Source organism: Peromyscus leucopus, chromosome 1 (genome assembly GCF_004664715.2).
Source record: "Peromyscus leucopus breed LL Stock chromosome 1, UCI_PerLeu_2.1, whole genome shotgun sequence".
Lineage (NCBI taxonomy): Eukaryota > Metazoa > Chordata > Mammalia > Rodentia > Cricetidae > Peromyscus > Peromyscus leucopus.
The window spans coordinates 5,267,872-5,284,969 of NC_051063.1; the positions used below are offsets into that span (position 1 = coordinate 5,267,872).

The window sequence follows — 17,098 nt, forward strand, 5'->3', positions numbered from 1 at the left end:
TGGCCATTTAATTTTTCTTTGAAATAGATATTCCATTGATTTGCTACTACTTCAGTTTCATTTTTCCACGTTTACTGATATAACTTCATCCCATAAATAAATATGTTTTAAAAGTCAAAGGACCAGAACTCTGTTGTGAGACAGTTTCTTTTGGACATGACAGGGAAGCTGTACCTCTGAAATCTCAACAGTACAGTTGCCTAAAAAGAGCTGCAAAATGACAACATCAGTTGACATGCCAAGGAAGAGGGAGGAAATTTCACAAGTCCAACTCCAGACAGGCAATCAATGGCTACTGAGGGGGAGGGGGAAATCAGTTTTCTCCAGGGACACACCATTGATAGGTTATCCAATGCCAAGTGGTCAGCTCTAAACACATGTACATATGAATGACACTAAATGGACTCTAAAGTTTATAAACAATAATGACTGCAGGAAAACAGGTCAGGAAGCCAAGAAGGAGAGAAGAGAGGGACTGGAATAAGAGGTGGGGGTGGAAATGATGTAAATACAGTGCACTTATATATGAAATTCTCAAAAACAAATTGCTTTTTGAGATAGAGATCTTGATGTGTAGTTGAGGTTGCCTCCAGTCTCAATTCTTTCTGCTGCTATATGGTAAGTTTTTCTTTGTGTAAAGACTATATAATTTTATTCCGATATCACAATAACAACTTTAATATCTACTTCAGCAAGTTCTCTGGCCTTTTCCAACTATTATGTGACTTCTAGACTTTCTTGGCAATTTCCAAATCATTGTTCTATCCATATGTATATTAGAGCAATTCCATTGTGCCATTTAGAATATTTTTCAGTTATATCTAACACTATTACTGAGTTATCATTAAAATTGGTACTTACATTTGACCAAATGTATTTATTTCCTAATGATTCAAAAGCTGGAAACTCAACGCCCATTATAATTATACCAATAATACACACGAAGCCACTTAAGATGTTTGCTACAATTGCTAACACAACCTGCAATAGATGTAAAAAGAAAAAAAAGAGGTCATGGATAGAAGAAACAGATTTAAAACATGGTTTAGTCTCTCTGTCTCTCTGTCTCTGTCTGTACACATAGGGATTCTCTGCCTTCCATCTCATCCCAGACATAGTGGGATTGCAGGTGTGGTACTGCATCTGGCTTTACATTGGTTCTGGGGATTTGAACTCAGGTTTTCATGCTTGTTCAATGAGCATTAAATCCACACAGTCATCTCCCTATCTCTTTCATACTAAAAACAGCTTGTAAAATCTTACTTTTTGCAAGCTTATTAAAAGAGGTTCCTATCAAGGCTTCACCCCAAACTTGTCTAGAAGTTAGTAACATAAAAGGTTTTTATTTCACAAGAAGCATATGTGTGCTCATCAAGGTACCACTATGAAATGCCTGTAATATGTTAAGCATCAGAAGCTTACAATAGGGACTGGACAGGTGGCTCAGCAGTTAAGAGCATTGGTTGTTCTTCCAGAGGATCCAGGTTCAATTCCCAGCACCCATAGGGCATCTCACCACTGTCTGCAACTCCAGTGCCAGGGGATCTGATGCCCTCTGAGGGCACTGTACACACATGGTGCACAGACATGCATGCAGACAAAACACCCACATATGTAAAAAATAAAATGGAAAAAAAGAGAGGCTTACAATAATGATAATGAGGAGAAAAAGTTATATTCTCTGACTGTTATGTAGTGAAATTTAGTAAGTACCATGATATCAACACGTTTCAAGTTCGGGATTTGTCAGGCTTATTCTTGCCACTTCACTACTTAAACCCTTTTAGTGGTTCCTAACTTCCTTTTAAACAGCCACCAAAGTGCTTAAAGTGGCATGGAGGACACTGCATGAGCTGTGAAGGAAGGTGTCCCTTTGAGAAGGAGCTGGAGCTGTACGTATTTTGTATAAATGTGTGAGAGACATGCATGTTAGAGAGGAGGATGTGCTGTGGTAACAGGAAGAAGGTGTGACTTAATGACAGTCAGCCAAAGCAAAGGATGGGCACCCAGGATGTGTGTGTGTGTGCGTGTGTGTGTGTGTGTGTGTGCGTGTGTGTGTGTGTGCATGCGTGTGCGTGTGTGCGTGTGCGTGTGTGCGTGTGTGTGTGTGCGTGTGTGTGTGTGTGTGTGTGTGTGTGTGTGTGTGTACATGTATATGAATGTGTGGGTGGTTGCATGTGGAGGCCTGAGGCTGATGCTGGGTATCATCCTTAATCACTCTTCCATCTTACCTTATTCATTGAGGCAGAGTCTTCCAGTCAAACCTGGAATCCACTGGTCTAGTTGGTCTTATTATCCAGCTTGCTTTGGGGATCCTCTACCTTCTGGGGCTGTAATGGAAGGTGAGTCACCATGCCCACTTGGCATTTATATGAGTTCTGGATATGTGAACTCTGTTCTCATATTAATTTGGTAAAGGGCTTTAACTAACCACTGAGTTATTTCCTTAGTGCCCTCTTCATTAATTTAATTTTAGTGAAGGAAACTTTGTAAATTTCTGCTGTGGAAACCAGAAGGAGATCCCTCTCTGTTCAGTCTTTTAGTATCCTGGCCATGGCTTGCTCAGTGAAATACTTTTGCTAAGGATTAAAAATTTAAACCCTCCCAGGCATGGTGGCACACATCTTTAATCTCAACATTCAAGAGGCAGAGCCAGGCAGATTTCTGAGTTCAAGGCCAGCCTGGTTTACAAAGAGAGTTTCAGGATAGCCAAGGCTACACAGAGAAGCCCTGTCTTGAAAATCCAAACCAAAGCAAACCACCCCTAAATTCTAAGAAGAGGCGTCTGTTACACCTCCTTCTTCCTTCCACTGAGAAGATGATTTATAAAAAGTGCTAAACTTATCTGAATATAAAAATGTGGTGCTGAGGACAGATGCCAGCTGCTTCTAGAGAAGGAACCAGGCTGGATTTGCATAGAAAAGAAACTTATGGGCCTGGAGAGATGGCTCAGAGTTTAAGAGCACTGGTTGTTCTTCCAGAGGTCTTGAGTTCAATTCCCAGCAACCACATGGTGGCTCACAACCACCTATAATGAGATCTGGTGCCTTCTTCTGGTGTGCAGGCATACAAGCAGGCAGAACACTGTATATATAATAAATAAATCTTTAAAAAAAACAAAAACAAACAAACAAACAAAAAAACTTATGCCTTTCTCCTTGAGGTAGTATGGAGGGGAAGGAGGCATCCAGAAATGTTTGGGTTTACAAAAGTCTGCAGACTGTGGCTTGGAAATTACAGTCAGGCTCTGCACACCCACATACTTCAGGAGAAAAAGCCAAGGTGCTTGGTGAGTTTTCTGAAAATCAGCCAATAGGCCATATTTACTTCTATCTGTTACCATGGTTGCTGCACAGCAAATTCAGACTTCATACAAAGGCAGAAACTGAGGATAAGCTGGCATTGAGTCAGGAACTTGCAAAACCTCCAGAGGGCTGCCAGGGCTTTGAGGTCAACTGAACGCTATTGCTCTGGAAGAGCAACACCAGATGTTTAGCCCCATGCACACTTGCTTGCAGATATTTTTGGGGTCACCATCTTAGAACAAGGACTAGGAAGGAAGACGACGTTAACAGTAGCTGCCTAGGTTATGGTTGATGGTGCTCGAACTCAACCACAAGTGGCAAAGTAGCGAACTGATGCATTGTCAAAGTAACCGCTGAGCTAAAGCCAGCCCTGCCTAGGTTATGGTAAAAGTTAAAAAGGTAAGAAACCCAAACCCCGATTCCTCACAAACATAGTTGCCAAGCTCCTTCTCAGCAAATTGGCCTCTCATGCCACTGTTCTTTGTGGGTAGGGGAGATAGATCTTTAGCTGAAATGGCAAACAAAGTTTTTTTTTTTTTTTTTTTTTAAAGATTTATTTATTTATTTAGAAGAGGGCATCAGATCTCATTACAGATGGTTGTGAGGCACCATATGGGTGCTGGGAATTGAACTCAGGACCTCCAAAAGAGCAGCCAGTGTTCTTAACCTCTGAGCCATCTCTCCAGCCCAGGCAAACAAAGTTTTTTAGCTTGCTAGTGTTATCCATGTTTGTTTGTTCAGATTAGTGGGATGCACAGGGAAGCATTTTGTTCAGGGTCACACAGATAACACTGGGGTCTTCAGAACCAGAATCCATGTATATGACCTTCCAGTGCCGTGACTAATCACAAGGGGCTGGCAGAGGTGGGAGGGAGGTTCTAAATGAGCAGGGGACTGTTCCTTGTTGGAGGTGTCCTGGTGATATTCCATAGCCCTGGTTTACAGAAGATCTCTCTCTTTCCATGTTATTTTTTTCTCATCCTCTTTCTTAACAGCCCCACCCCTTTATCAACTTGAACACAAGCTAGAGTTATCTGAGGCGGGGTGGGGTGGGGTGGGGGTGGGGGTGGACTGCGGTGTTGGCGGGAAGGGGATGAACCTCAGGTGAAATAGTGCCTCCATCAAATTTTTCTCTAGGCAAGTCTGTAGGGCATTCTCTTGATTAATGATTGATGTGGGAGGGACCAGCACATGACAGAATGACCAGTGCCACCCCTGGGCAGGCAGTCCTGAGTTATATAAGGAAGGGGGCTGAGAAAACCACAAGAAACAAGCCAGTTAGCGTCATTTCTCTATGGTGTCTGCTTCAGTTCCTGCCTTTAGGTTCCTGCCGTGAGTTTCTGCCCTGAGTTCTCTCAGTGATGGAGTGTGACCTAAGTGTTAGAAGATGAAATAAACCCTTTCCTCCCCACATAGCTTTTGGTCATGGTGTTTTATCATAGCAATAGAAACTTAATTAAGGCACTGACTAAATACCTTCTCTCCTTTGAGAGTTTTGTTTTATGATTGATACTCCCTTTAGATGCCATGTAGGGATCCATTCCATGAAAACTCTCATATCTCTCTCCTTATTTGCTCATTAGGCATCCCCTTTGCCACACTCCCACAAAAGACACATTGAGGTGCATTTTTTTTTTAAAGAATTAAGTGATAGTTTTCATCTGAGCATTAGGAAGAGGTGCCCCTACCAATATTTCAGAATCATCAACATCTCGTTCTATTTGTGCTATGTAACCCTTTGTCTCTGGGGCTGTGTCCTGCTTTCCCACATACCTGACATGTTGTAGCATTACCGTGGATTACACTGCTGGACCCTGAGTTGACGAACTGTGGGTAGAAATAAGTATTGAAACACCCATGCTCAGGATGATCCATTCCCCCAACAGATTCTATTCCTAACACCAGTGTCATTCTGATGCTTAGAGTATCCCTGGATTTTAGGAAGAAAGTGGTATTAAAATGAAAAAGTTATTTTGGTTCTAAGGGATTCCCTAAAAAAAAAATCTTTTTCTCTATTATAGAGATGAAAAGACATTCAAAAGTTGTTTATTGTTCATGAGATCAGCATGTAGGTGATGGCACTCAGGAATTTCTCAATAATTTTATGAGGGGCAAATAGTGGATCCTTGGCTTGCTTTGATGGTCAGTTAGCAAGTCAATGACCTGAAGTATTAGAAAATAAAATGGCTAGAATGGCATCTCTCACTCACAGGAATCCTTTCCCTCATAATAGTCTAGGAGAAAAACCCATCCCTGAAAAATGGTTTCAGGAAACATTTGATCAAATGGCTTTATTTTATTTTATTTATTTATGACTATTTTCCTCAAGTACTGTGATGTCTGTGACCTACTAGAACTAGCTGAAAGTATGATTATTTGTGGATTATTGAGAATTAACTTTTTTCCTGTGGTATGCATTCCATTTGCTTGCAGCACTTACAAAAGATGACTTAAATTTCCTAAGAAGGATATTAAGAATCTCCCAGTCCAGGAGGATACAACCTGTTACGAAAGCAGAGGCACCTTACCTTGGTCTAAAGAAAACTTGGTCATTTTATTGTGGTGCACTCTGTCAGAGTTACTTAAACTCTGCAGAACTTGGCTTCCTGGTTTATAAAGTGGGATGTGAAGAGCTACTGTATTTGATCCTTGTGGCAATAGGCAAAATGAGGTTGAAGTGCTATTGGAAAATGCATGATGCAGTGATAGACACATCATTGAATATTGTTTGTGAGTAATTTCTTCCATAAGCTTCCTGTTTATGTCTTGGGCTTAGGGTCCCTTCTAGATACTTTGCAATTGGAGACTCATTGTACCATTCCAGTTTAAGTCATCGATTTTTACTGTACACACCTCTTTCTACAAAGTTGTCAGTTTTGCAATGCCTTTAGAGGTGAGTCCTTGGAGGAAATGTCTGCCAATCAAAGAAGTGAATGTCAGACCTCTGCTGAGTGAAATGACTACTTGTATGTCTCGGAAGCCTTTCCACAAAGCTCAGGGACTGGGCTCCACTCAGACCTCTACTCTTTCAAAGCTCCATTTTGGTAGAGGAGAACAAGAAGGTGGGGAAGGATTTAGGAAATCTGTTCTCTGTGAAGAAGCTCATCCTTAGGTTAAGCTCTCTGCTTCTAGAGACTTGCTGTTACAGGGGAGTCAGTTGTGCCACAAGGCCACATGACTTCTGCATAAATGACCCTTGATCAACAGATTTCTTCTGGATCGAGTGCGTCTGTGAACTAAGATGGCTGGGGCAATCATAGCTTTGGGCTTTCCTCAGTATAATTACTTTTAATTGGGCATGCTCCATGTGGACATTTTGATAAATTCACCCAAGAAATTGTTAGAATATCAATTTTAGGGATCTCTATTTAATTCTCCTCAACTCCTCTTGGGCCTCCAAGGCTCTTTTTTTCTTTTCCCTTAGGCAATTTTTCCAAAAATTGCCTCTAGTTCTTTAGACATTAAACTCATGCTTTTGGATCTTCACCCTGAAAAGAACGGCCTTATAGTTGTTGTATAAACAGCCCTGCCCTTTGTGAGTCTTCTGAATAATAGTCCTTTGAAATCTTTTTTACCTGTACATCCTAGCCTCTTGAGATACTTACCAAAACAGGAGACAAACACAAAAAACAACTCTTTCAGGCTCAAATGAGCACCAGAAATCAGTGATTGAGTCTAGTACACTGTTGACCACAGCATACTTTAATCAATCAATTAGGACCAAATAAATAGAAATCAGCAATGCCACAGTTTACTCACAAATGATCCAGACGCCAACATGTAAAAGATGATAACAGTCATACCGACAGTACCGACACTGTATTGTTCTTCCTCTAGATTGTACAAAAAGACCCAGAGCATCCCCAGTGCACTGTGAATTAGGCCAAACATTATTTGTGCAGCCTGTGAGAAGAGAAAGCCAATGTTATTATTCAAAGTGAATCTACTAAGGACTGTTTCAGTCTGTGTGGCTCTGTATATTAGTATATTAGTCAAGGCTCTCCAGAGAAAAACAATCAATAAGATGCTGGTTCTAGTCTCTGCAGGATATTGATGTAGTCATGGAGACCACAGACACCATTCCACTGTGATATCAAACCGTCTGCTTCAGGACAGTGAGTGTTCACTATCTCTGAGTATTGAAATATTACATGTCAAGGAGGAACCCAGGTGGAGACTGTTGTGGCAGCCACTGTTGGATGGTTTGCATCTTCTTCGCTTGAATGAGAAGGATTTTATTTAACAGCAGACTTCAAGGACAATTATTTTGAATTTGTAGGTGGTTCTAGTTAAATGAGAAGCAGAGACCTATTGACCTGTCTTTCTCAGAAGGACACCATGGCTAAAAGGAGAACTGCTGACCCTGGGGATCTGAAAGTCTCTTTCTGAGTACTGCTCTCCCTCCTAGGCTGGATCTTTAGGCAGACTTTAGCAAAAAGATCTATCTCTTGTTCTTCACCCACAAAACCAGCTAGGGACATTTGGCCTCTTCTTACTTCTTTCTCTCTTCTCCTCTTATCTGGGTCTTGAACTTTGGTTCTCCTTGTCCTACCCATTCCCACATCCAGTGTTGACCTTTGCCACTGGAGACTAAGCCAGTCTAGGCCTTGTTTTAAAAAAATAGTATTCATAAAGTCCAAAAACCAGATAAGGACCTATGGAACTGAGATAAAGATGGGGAAAGAGGTGGGTTGGTACTGTGCTAGTTAGTTTTTTTTTTTTTTTTTTTTTTTTTTTCAACTTGAAACTGGAGTCCAATGAGAAGAGGTACCCTAAGGTTTCCCAAGACACTGGCCTGTAGGGTAGCATGTGGGACATTTTCTTGATTTATGATTGATGTGGAGAGACCACTTCTGATCAAGTATTCCTAGAGTATATAAGAAAGTGGATTGAGCCAGGTGGTGGCAGCACATGCTTTTAATCCCAGCACTCAGGAGACTGAGGCAGGTGGATCCCTGTGAGTTCAAGGCCAGCCTGATCTACAAAGCCATTTACGGGGCTGTTACACAGAGAAATCTTGTCTCAACAAAACAAAACAAAACAAAACAAAACAAAACAAAACAAAACAAAACACAGAACAGAACAGAACAGAAAGCAGGTGGAGCAAGGCATGAAGAACAAGCCACTAAGCAGCATTCCTCCATGGCTTCTGCTTTAGCTCCTGCCTTCAAGTTCCCTGCACTGACTTCTCCTGTTGATAGACTGTAACCTGTAAGCCAAACAAACCCTTTCTTCCCCAAGTTGCTTTTCGTCATGTTTTTTTTTTCTCCCCCTGCAGCAACAGAAAGGAAGCAAACTAAGGCAGGTATCCACAGCACAAGCCATTCCCTCCACTTGATTGCTAAAATCCTCTACTGAGAATGCCCTTTGTTGAGGGCTGACGTGAGATGCAAATATCTTCAATTTTCTTTTGCTTATTTCGAGATTTATTTCAAATAATGCTTTCCTAGTGTCGCTGTGAAAAAAAAATACTCTGACAAAAGCAATTTAACAAAGAAAAGGTTTCTTTTGTTTAACGGTTCAAAGGTGCAGTCCATCAGGGCAGGAAAGTCAAGGCCACAGGAACCTGAAGCAGCTGGTCATTTTACGCAGGGTCAGGAAGCAAAGAGAGAGGCGTGCTTGCTTTGCTCAGTCCTCTTTCTCCATTTACACCGTGCAGAATCCTGATCAGGGAATGACACCACTCACAGCGGCCATGTCTTCCCTTCTCAATTGACATAGTCTAGTTAATCCTCGGCAGGCATGCTCAGAGGTTCCCTTCCTGAGGATTTCCTAGTCTGTCAAGTTGACAGTTAACACTATTGCACCTACACTTGTTACCAGTTTATCAGTCTGTTTTCCTCCAAGTTTCTGACCGTCTAGTTGAACCATCAAAGTTGTAGCTATGGGTTAGTATCTGATCATACATCTTCCCATTTCTCCTATACAAAATAAGCAAGCAGTTGTAACGCTTGAAATTATACACCTTGGAAAGGTTTTCCTTTGCATTTCTCCTTCAGGGGTTATCCCAGCCAGGGGCTGTAGTATTGCAGTTACCTACTTTTGGGAGGTTCTTGGATATCAGGCAAAATCATTTGTAAACCAGGGCTCAATTACATTTTCCTGTTAAACCTGATAACAGGGCCATCAGGCCTCAGGTAGAAGCTGGATGAGAAGAGTTAGTAAGAGCATTTGGGCTGTTTTTTCTGTCTTGTTTGCTTGGATTTGACCATAAATATATGTCCATTTGGTGATGGAGTTTTTGCTGGGAATGCCCAACTTGTGGCTTGGTGGGTTAGGTAACACCTAACTCACAATGAGCAACTCATTGTGGTTATAGGGGAAGGCCAGTTCAGGCACCCTCTCCACTATTGCTAGGAGTCTTAGCTGGGGTCATCCTTGTGGATTTCTAATTTTTTTCCATTTGCCTGCAAATTTCATGATTTCATTTTTTTTAAGCCACTGAATAATACTCCATTGTGTAAATGTACCACATTTTCTTTATCTATTCTTTAGCTGCATCTAGGTTGTTTCCAGGTTCTGGCTATAATGCTAATAAATAATGCTGCTATGAACATATTTGAGCAAGTGTCCTTGTGGTATGATTGCGCATCCTTTGGGTATACGCCAAAGAGAGGTATTTCTGGGTCTTGAGGTAGACTGATTCCCAGTTTTCTGAGAACCCGCCATACTGATTTCCACAGTGGCTGTACAAGCTTGCACTCCCACCAGCAATTGTCATTAATGTTTTTGAACTTAGCCATTCCGACAGATGTAAGATGGTATCTCAAAGTTGTTTTAATTTGCATTTCTCTTATGGCTAAGGACATTGAGCAATTCCTGAAATGTCTTTTGGTCATTTGAGATTCTTCCTTTGAAAATACTCTGTTTAGCTCTGAAGCCCATTTTTTAATTGGATTGTTCCTTATTTTGATGTCTAGTTTCTTGAGTTCTTTTTATATTTTGGAGATCAGCCTTCTGTTAGATGTGGGGTTTGTGAAGATCTTTTCTCATTCTGTAGGCTGCCGTTTTGTCTAATTGACTGTGTCCTTTGCCTTACAGAAGAGTCTCAGTTTCAGGAGGTCCCATTTATTAATTGTTGCTCTCAGTGTCTGTACTACTGGTATTATATTCAGGAAGTGATCTCCTGTGCCAATGTGTTCAAGGCTACTTCCCACTTTCTCTTCTATCAGGTTAAGTGTAACTGGATTTATGTTGAGTTCTTTGATCCACTTGGACTTGAGTTTTGTGCATGGTAATAGATATGAATCTATTTGCATTTTTTCTCCTGTATGCAGAGGGCCTACTCTGGTCCTATGCAGGTTCTACAGCTGTCAGTCTAAAGTTTGTGAGTTCCTAAGAGCTTGGTTCAGTTGTCTCTGTAGATTTCCCCATCAGGATCTTGACCCCCTCCTCCCCTTGCTCATGTATGTAATCCCTCTTCTCTCTTTTCAGCTGGACTCCCAGAGTTCATCCTGGTGCTTTGCTGTGGGTCTCTGCATCTGCTTCCATCAGTTACTGGATGAAGGCTCTATGATGACAATGAGAGTATTCACCAATCTGATTACCAGGTTAGGCCTATCCAGGCAACATCTCCACTATTGCTAGTAGTCTAATCTGGGGTTGTCCTTGTGGATTCTTGGGAATTTCCCTAGTAACAGGTTTCAGCCTAACCCCATAATATTTCCCTCTATCAAGATATCTCTTTCATTGCTCTCCCACTCTCTCCCTCCTCCAGCCTGACCATCCCATTTCCTTATGTTCTCATCCCCCATACCCTTCCCTCTATTGCCCCCCTTGTCCCTGTTTACTTATGGAGATCTCATCTGTTTCCCCTTCCAAAGGTGATCCATGAGTCCCTCTTAGGGTCTTCCTTGTTTCCTAGCTTCTCTGGAGCTGTGGGTTGTAGTCTGATTATCCTTTGCTTTACATCTAGTATCCACTTATGAGTGAGTACACACCACATTTGTCTTTGTGAGTCTGGGTTGCCTCACTCAGGATGGTGTTTTCTAGTTCCATCCGTTTGCCTGCAAATTTCAGCATTCTTTTATATGCCAACATCCAGTTATGCCAGCACCATTTGTTGAAGATGCTTTCTTTTTTCCATTGTATAATTTTGGCTTCTTTGTCAAAAAATCAGGTGTTCATAGGTGTGTGGATTAATGTCAGGGTCTCCAATTCAATTTTATTGATCCACGTGTCTGTTTTTATGCCAATACCAAGCTGTTTTCATTGCTATAGCTCTATAGTAGAGCTTAAAGTCAGGGATGGTGATGACTTAGGAACTTCCTTTATTTACAGGATTGTTTTGGCTATCCTGGGTTTTTTGTTGTTCCATATGAAGTTGAGTATTGTTCTTTTGAGGTCTGTGAAGAATGGTGTTAGGATTTTGATGAGGATTGCATTGAGTTTGTAGAACACTTTTGGTAAGATTGCCATTTTTATTATGTTAATCCTATCTATCCAAGAGCATGGGAGATCTTTCCATTTTCTGATATCTTCTTCCATTTCTTTCTTCAAAGACTTAAAGTTCTTGTCACTTGCTTGGTTTGAGTTACTCCAAGATATTTTATGTTATTTGTGACTACTATAAATGGTGATGTTTCTCTAACTTCTTTCTCAGGCGATTTATCATTTGTATATAGGAAGGCTACTGATTTTTTTTTTCTGAGTTGATCTTGTATCCTGCCACGACATTGAAGGTGTTAACCAGCTATAGGAGTTCCCTGGTAGAATTTTTGGAGTCACTTATATATACTATTATATCATTTGCAAATAGTGAAAGTTTGACATCTTCCTTTCCAATTTGTATCCCCTTGATCTCCTTTTGTTGTCTTATTGCTCTAGTTAGAACTTCAAGTACTATATTGAATAGACACGGAGAGAGTGGACAGCCTTGTCTTGTTCCTGATTTTAGTGGAATCACTTTGAGCTTTTTTCCATTTAGTTTCATGTTGGCTGTTGGCTTGCTGTAAATTGCCTTTATTATGTTTAGGAATGTTCCTTGTATTCCTGATCCCCTCAAGACCTTTATCATGAAGGGGTGTTGGATTTTGTCAAAGGCTTTTCCAGCTTTTAATGAGATGATCATGTGTTTTTTTTTCTTTCAGTTTGTTTATATGGTGGATTACATTGACAGATTTTCATATGTTGAACCATCCCTGTATCTCTGGGATAAAGCCTATTTGATTATGATGAGTGATTTTTTTGACGTGTTCTTGGATTTGGTTTGCCAGTACTTTATTGAGTATTTTTGCGTCAATGTTCATGAGGGAGTTTAGTCTGTAATTCTCTTTCTTTGTTGTATCTTTGTGTGGTTTGGGTATTAGGGTAACTGTAGCCTTGTAAAAAGAGTTTGACAGTGTTCCTTCTGTTTCTATTGTGTGTAACAATTTTAGGGGTATTAGCTCTTCTTTGAAATTCTGGTAGAAGTCTGTGTTGAAACCATCTGGCCCTGGAATTCTTTTGGTTTGGAGACTTTTAATGACTTCTTCTATTTCCTTAGGGGTTATAGGTCCATTTAAATTGTTTATCTTGTCTTGATTTCATTTTTGTATGTGGTACCTGGAGGGAAAGGGGGCTGGCTAAAGAAACCCACCCTGACCCTGGAGCCCAGAACTAGGGAAAGATGGCTCAGATAAGGCCAATGAAAGACATAGTTTGGCTCAGTCAGATCAGAGCCTTTTTTGCCCCTGGCCAACTGACTTATGAAACCATCCAATCACAGAGCATGACAGTAGAACATGCTAAGTCAACCCCTGGTTGACTCCACCCCCAAGACATCCTGTGTAAACCACCCTGCCTGGTCAGTTAGAAAAAAAGCTGTTCTCTCCACCCTGGTAAAGGCAGTTACTTTCCTGGACTCTTCCTACCCAAATAAATCTCTTTTTCAAGAGTTTAGAATGTGAAGATCTTTATTCACTGGTGTAGAGAAGATCCTTGCTGAGATGTCCTCTAGTGGACAAAATAAGGGAGAGCTGAAAGAGCAGGGCAAGGAGGAGTTGGACAGAAGATCTTTGCTGAGAGATCCTGCTGTGGGATGGTCTGTATATCAAATGCTCTGATTGGTCAATAAATAAAACACTTATTGGTCAGTGACCAGACAGGAAGTATAGGTGGGACTGACTAACAGAGAGGAGAATTGAGAGAACAGGAAGGTGGGAGGAGACACTGCCAGCCGTCGCCATGACAAGCAGCATGTGAAGATGCCGGTAAGCCACGAGCCAAGTGGCAAGGTGTAGATTTATGGAAATGGATTAATTTAAGCTATAAGAACAGTTATCAAGAAGCTTGCCACAGCCATACAGTTTGTAAGCAATATAAGTCTCTGTGTTTACTTGGTTGGGTCTGAGCGGCTGTGGGACTGGTGGGTGACAGAGATTTGTCCTGACTGTGGGCAAGGCAGAAAAACTATAGTTACAAGATCCCTTAGTGGACAGAGTGAGAGAGTTGAAAAGTAACACTTTTCTCTGGAGCCAGCTGGAGGAGATTGCTACATTTCTGCAGGGGTTTCCCTTTTTGCAGAGTGAAGCAAAAGAAGCAACATCTTAGACTGGAGAATTAGAGCTCTAGGAAGCCCCCTTAAGTGGGGGCTAAGCAAAACTCAGCTGTAGTGGCTCTCCAGGAGAGGAACACGATTGCTATATCCCACGGGGAGACCATCCCCCATCACACCAGGTATACCCTGACTTTCCCGAAGAGTGAGGATACCCATCCCTTCTGAAGCAGTTTCAGGCCTGACTCTCCCAAGAAGTCAGAAAAATTTTCCTTCCAGGGTTGGGCTGCTTCTTTGCAGTTCTAGCCCTCAGGGCTGTGTTAAACAGCTCCAGGTGTCTGGGACACCTTCAGGGCAGAGCTGTTGTTTTTAGTAGCTCAAGGTGTCTGGGATACCCCCTCCAGGGCTGAACTGTCTTCTTGCAGTTCCAGCCATCAGAGATGTCCTAAGCAGCTCAAGGTGTTATCTGACTCCCCAGATAGTCAGGACACCTTTTCCAGAGTTGCAAAACCTACAGTATCTATTAAGAAAAATGTCCATTTCTTTTAGATTTTCCAATTTTGTGGAGTACAGGTTTTCAAAATATGACCTAATGATTCCCTGGATTTCCTCAGTGTCTGTTGTTATGTACCCCCTTTTATTTCTGATTTTGTTAATTTGGATGTTCTCTCTCTCTCTCTCTCTCTCTCTCTCTCTCTCTCTCTCTCTCTCTCTCTCTCTCTCTGCCTTTTGGTTAGTTTGGATAAGTGTTTGTCTATCTTGTAGATTTACTCAAAGAACTAACTCTTTGTTTTGTTGATTTTTTTGTATTGTTCTCTTTGTTTCCATTTTGTCATTTCAGCCCTGAGTTTGATATTTTCTGTCATTTACTCCTCCTGAATGAGTTTGCTTCTGTTTGTTCTAGAGGTTTCAGGTGTGATATTAAGTTGCTAGTATGAGATTTCTCCAAATTCTTTTTTTTTTTTTTTTTGGTTTTTCGAGACAGGGTTTCTCTATGTAGCTTTTTGCCTTTCCTGGAACTCACTTGGTAGCCCAGGCTGGCCTCAAATTCACAGAGATCCGCCTGCCTCTGCCTCCCAAGTGCTGGGATTAAAGGCGTGCGCCACCACCGCCCAGCTGAGATTTCTCCAAATTCTTTATGTGGGCATTTAATGCTATGGACTTTCATCTTAGCACTGTTTTCAAAGTGTCCCATAACTTTGGGTATATTGTACATTCATTCTCATTGAGTTCTGGGAAGTCTTTAACTTCTTTCTTCACTTCTTCCTTGACTCAGTGGTAATTCAGTTGAGAGTTGTTCAGTTTCCAAGAGTTTGTAGGCTTTCTGTAATTTATGTCATTGTTAAATTCTAACTTTAAGCCACAGTGATCTGATAAGATACAGGGGGTTATTCCAAATGTTTTTGTATCTGCTGAGAATTGCTTTGTAATGAGTATATGATCAATTTTAGAGAAGGTTCCATGAGATGCTGAGAAGAAGTTATATTCTTTTTTTTTTTTTTTTAATTTGGTTTTTTCGAGACAGGGTTTCTCTGTGTAGCTTTGCGCCTTTCCTGGAGCTCACTTGGTAGCCCAGGCTGGCCTCGAACTCACAAAGATCCGCCTGGCTCTGCCTCCCGAGTGCTGGGATTAAAGGCGTGCGCCACCACGCCCGGCAGAAGTTATATTCTTTTGTGTCTGGGTGAAATGTTCTATAGATGTCTGTTAAGTCCACTTGAGGAATAACATCTGTTAGTTCTTTTATTTCTCTGTTATGTTTCTGTCTGGCAAACCTGTCCATTGGTGAGAGTGGGGTGCTGAAGTCTCCCACTATTAGTGTGTGGGGTTTGATGTGTGGTTTAAGCTTTAATAATGTTTGTTTTACAAATATGGATGCCCTTGTATTGGGGCATAAATGTTCAGAATTGAGACTTCATCTTGATGGAGTTTTCCTGTAATAAAAGAGAAATATCCTTCTCCATCTCTTTTGATTAATTTTAACTTGAAGTCTATTTTGTTAGCTATTAGGATACCAGCTTGCTTCTTAGATCCATTTGAATGGAAAATCTTTTCTCTACCCTTTACTCTGTCTTTGAAGTTGAGGTATTCTTCTTGCATGCAGCAGAAGGATGGATCCTGTTTTTGTATCCATTCTGTTAGTCTGTGTCTTTTTATAGGTGAATTGAATCCACTAATATTAAGTGATATTAATGATCAGTGATTTTTAATTCCTGTTATTTTTTGGTTTTGGTAGTGGTGGTGGCAGTGTGTGTGTGTGAATGTTTCCCTTCTTTGGGTTTTGCTGATATGAGATTATCTATTGCCTATGTTTTTGTGGGTGCAACTAACTTCCTTGAGTTGGAATTTTCCTTCTACTACTTTCTGTAGAGCTGAATTTGTGGATAGGTATTGTTTAAATCTGGTTTTGTTGTGGAATATATTGTTTTCTCCATCCCATCTATAGTGATTGAAAGTTTTGCTGGTTATAGTAGTCTGAGTGGCATCCATGGTTTCTTAGTGTCTGCAAAATGTCTGTCCAGGACCTTCTGGCTTTCAGAGTCTCCATTGAGTAGTTGGGTGTAATTCTGATAGGTCTGTCTTTATATTTAACTTGGCCTTTTTTTTTCCTTTGCAGCTCATAATATTCTTTCTTTATTCTGTATGTTTAGTGTTTTGATTATTATGTGGTGAGGGGACTTTTTCTCCTTTGGTTCAGTCTATTTGGTGTTCTGTAAGCTTCTTGTACCTTCACAGGCATGTCCTTCTTTAGGTTGGGAAAGTTTTCTACTATGGATTTTGTTGAATTTATTTTCTGTGCCTTTGAGCTGGAATTCTCCTTCTTCCATCCCTATTATTATTAGGTTTGGTCTTTACATGGTGTTCCAGATTTTGTGGATGTTTGTACTAAGAATTTGTTGGATTTAACATTTTCTTTGGCTGATTAATCTATTTTCTCTATTGTATCTTCGATGCCTGAGATTCTCTCTTCCATCTTTTGTATTCTGCTGGAGAGGCTTGCATCTATAGTTCCTGTTTGTTTACCCAGATTTTCCATTTGCAGGACTTTCTTGGTTTGTGTTTTCTTTATTGCCATTATTTCAATTTTCAAGTCTTGAACTATTTCTTTCACCTGTTTTTTTTTTCTTGGCTTTCTTTAAGGGATTTATTGATTTCTTCCAATTTTTTGTTTGCTTTTTCCTTGATTTCTTTAAGAGGATTTTTCATTTCCTTTTTAATGGCCTCTATCATCTTCATAAAGTTATTTTTAAGGTCATTTTCTTCTGTTTCATCTGTGTTGGGATGTTCAGGTCTTGCTATTGTAGAACAAATAGGTTCCAGT

The 17,098-nt window shown here is 40.7% G+C and overlaps 1 protein-coding gene across 7 annotated transcripts in view; it reads right to left on the reverse strand.

The window, feature by feature from the left end:
* Positions 1-17,098, reverse strand: part of LOC114703442 (membrane-spanning 4-domains subfamily A member 12-like) — a 44,164-nt gene that overhangs the window by 8,683 nt on the left and 18,383 nt on the right. For 5 of the 7 annotated variants that reach the window (XM_028884291.2, XM_037204826.1, XM_037204818.1 and 2 more), the window contains 3 exons: positions 7,065-7,208; positions 5,079-5,132; positions 862-981 (listed from right to left, as the gene is read on the reverse strand). In XM_028884291.2, the coding sequence (XP_028740124.1) occupies positions 862-981; positions 5,079-5,132; positions 7,065-7,208 (318 nt within the window). The remainder of the gene's footprint in view (positions 1-861; positions 982-5,078; positions 5,133-7,064; positions 7,209-17,098) is intronic. The other 2 variants (XM_037204836.1, XM_037204835.1) reach the window with 2 other exon arrangements.